Source organism: Sinocyclocheilus anshuiensis, unplaced genomic scaffold, assembly GCF_001515605.1.
Source record: "Sinocyclocheilus anshuiensis isolate Anshui unplaced genomic scaffold, SAMN03320099.WGS_v1.1 scaffold249, whole genome shotgun sequence".
NCBI lineage: Eukaryota > Metazoa > Chordata > Actinopteri > Cypriniformes > Cyprinidae > Sinocyclocheilus > Sinocyclocheilus anshuiensis.
Window position 1 is genome coordinate 1,621,318 of NW_015540871.1, and position 3,017 is coordinate 1,624,334.

At 39.3% G+C, this 3,017-nt stretch overlaps 1 protein-coding gene across 2 annotated transcripts in view; it reads right to left on the reverse strand.

Annotated features, from left to right (window-relative positions):
• The window catches only part of tubg1 (tubulin, gamma 1), a 22,492-nt gene that overhangs the window by 5,754 nt on the left and 13,721 nt on the right, over positions 1-3,017 (reverse strand). For both annotated transcript variants that reach the window (XM_016485710.1, XM_016485709.1), the window contains exons 5-6: positions 2,712-2,791; positions 2,265-2,391 (exon numbers count right to left, since the gene is read on the reverse strand). In XM_016485710.1, coding sequence (XP_016341196.1) covers positions 2,265-2,391; positions 2,712-2,791 — 207 coding nt within the window. The remainder of the gene's footprint in view (positions 1-2,264; positions 2,392-2,711; positions 2,792-3,017) is intronic.

Sequence of the window (3,017 nt, forward strand, 5' to 3'; positions counted from 1 at the left end):
CCCGGCCTGCGAGGGGCGATGGGGGTATGTGACGAGTGGGGGCGGGGCCGAGAGCTGTGGGAACGGAGCAAGGCCGGTGGAATAATTGATAATGAGCGACACCTGCACCACTCAACGGTCTCGAGTCCCACGGAGGAGCTCCGGAAGGATAAAAGGAGGCGTGATGACAGTGAAAGACGAGAGAGGACCAGGCCTGGATTTTATTTTGTGCTTTGTGTGCGGCAGTTGTCCGCGAGGGGCTGCCGCTTTACTTTCATTTTGTGTTTGTTTATTTTATTATTAAAGTTTTAAGTGTTCGCTGGTTCCCGCCTCCTTCTTCCCAACCTACGAACGTTGTTACAGCTATTTAAATTTGAATTCAGATAGCAGCAGTATGCAAAACTGCAATGACGCCAACATTGCCAAGGTCATCGGTTCGATTTTCAGAAAACACAAATGGACATAAGGTATGTCTTAAAAACACTGCAAGTCGCTTTAGACAACAGTGTCTGCCAAATGAATAAATGTAAATGTAAATAAGTGGAATCAAAATGAAATAAATTCTTTGTGGTAAGAGTTGTATCAAGAATTGCCATCTTGCTTACACTTACAGTGTCAACAATGTGTCACAATGTCAATATTTATTTTACAACAGAATTTCATATCAATAATTTTTTTTTTATTATTAAAGTAATCTGAAAACAATGTGACTAATATTATGTGGTATGGAAAAATTACAATCTCTTTTAATGGCCGCGTAAATTATTATTATTTTTTTTAAGTTCAACATGATGTGTGTCTTGGCAAATTTAATTCAAATTTCAGCTAATGAACTAAAAGACAACTGAATCTTAAAATTTACTTTGTCCCTAATTTGTATTATATTTATACAATATATATTGTATATGTTAGGGCTGTGCAAAAAATCAAATGCGATTTTCATGCGCATCTCGTCAGTAAAGCCGCTCCTGTGATTAGTAGTAAATCTCCAGCACGTGCTTTCAGATGGAGCGGCATTTACTACACAGAGCCGTAGTTCACTGACAAGCTACACAAAATCGCAGGCGATTCATTGCCGATTTTGAACACGATTTTATGTAGCTTGTCAGTGAACTACGGCTCTGTGTAGTAAATGCCGCTCCATCTGAACGCACGTGCTTTGCACAGCCCTAGTATATGTACAATATTTTTGTATACAAGCTTGAATGTTTGTGAAAAAATGTTTTTTTAAGAACTGAAATCTTGCTTGATTTCATTTAAATTTGTTTCTACGATGAACAAAAGTCTTGTTTACAAAAGTCCTTGTTTTACAAAACAAAAGTCCTAGTTTAGAACAACAAGGTGGTAAATAAATTATGACAGAAATGCCTTTCTTTTCAAATAAGAGTTAAGAATAATGCCTCAGACTTGGGAGTTAAGTCTAGATCTGTATTCTCATCAAAGAAATACAGAAAGTCATCTACCTCTATTAACCTCCTCATCTTTTGTGCTGACTCTCTGATCTGACATTATTAAATCAGCCAGAGACGATAATGAAGCTAGCAGACAGCTGCAAGAAACACAATATGCATAAAACAGATCTTACCCTTTACTAATGACATTTGCTCCACTAAAGCTCAATCTATTCTAATCCGCAGCCCTCACACGGAGATTTGCTGGAGATATGAATAATAATGTAATGCTTAAGTCTTTTGCTATGGTTGATCAAACCCATATATCCCTTTAAAACTCAAATAAGGATATACAAACACAATTACTGGCTCCTCAGTCAATATGATGTTTGTTGAATAAATATCTGTCCAATCATGTGCTGATGGATATCAGTATGAAAGTAAAATAGCAAGTATTGACATATCTATAAACCTCCAGTCCAGATGTACAGATATGACAGCACTCTGCATGGTTTATGAAATGAACCCAGGGACCAAGCTATTGTTAATGAGGAGGAAATGGAAGGAGAGAAGTGCATAATCACATAGGACTGACCCTATTTTCTCCATCCGCTGCTGTTTGGGGAATGAAAGCAGGAGAGGAAGAAAGAAGGTCTGTTTGGGAAGGTGGATTGTGTAACTGAGGAAATGTGCAGTTAGAGTGCCTTAGAGTGCAGTTAGAGTGGCTGTATATGAGAGGGGCTCTGTTTCAAATAGAAACACATTCATTCGAGATCCACAACCCTGGAATGTGTGTGTGTGTGTGTACCGGTGTATAACACTGCCTCCCGAATTCTAGGCCAGCTGAAAAGTTTAGCAGAGTGTGTGTGTAAAAGTGCGTGTTCATTCACTCACCACACAGTCTGCATTCTGGGTCAGTCTCTTTAGCGTCAGAAGAGAATTATATGGCTGTACGACAACATCACTCATCTCATCTTGGTTAGGAAAGACAGAGTAGGTCTGAACCAGTTTTTTAGGATACCTAAAAAAGACAGAAAAATGTTTAAGGCACAAGAACATGCGCCCAGCTCAACACTGCTGGTGCCCTTGAGGTTGCACACGCAATGGTATTAAACACAACCCTAAAGAGAGGTAATTACACCCGGTGATGGCTGCTGCCTGCATCTCCCTCTAATTACACTGACTTGCCATCCAAACGCTTCATGACTGAAAGTCTAGACGAACAATGCAGAGGGTGTGGATCTGTGCTTCAGGAGAGGGAGTGTGGACTGCAAAAATCAGTCAGAGCAGGGGGATTCAAAGTTGTTTTGAGTCCTATATCAGTGAATTGTGTTTTGGCACCTGTCGTTCAGTCGCTCCAGTAGGTAGGACCCGAGACCAGATCCTGTTCCCCCGGCAATAGAGTGGCAAAGCACAAACCCCTAAAAAAGCAAAAACAGAATATTTAACATACAAAACACATGTATATGAGTACTAAGATGCATCAATAGGAAATATTTACGTGGGGTAACGTAACGTAGTGATGTTTACACTAATGTTCAAAAGTTTAAGATCAGTGAAATTTATTTTGAAAGGAGTTAAACTTTAAAGACATTTATAATGTTACTAGGGGTGTGCGATATATATCGTCTGCGATAATATCGTAAT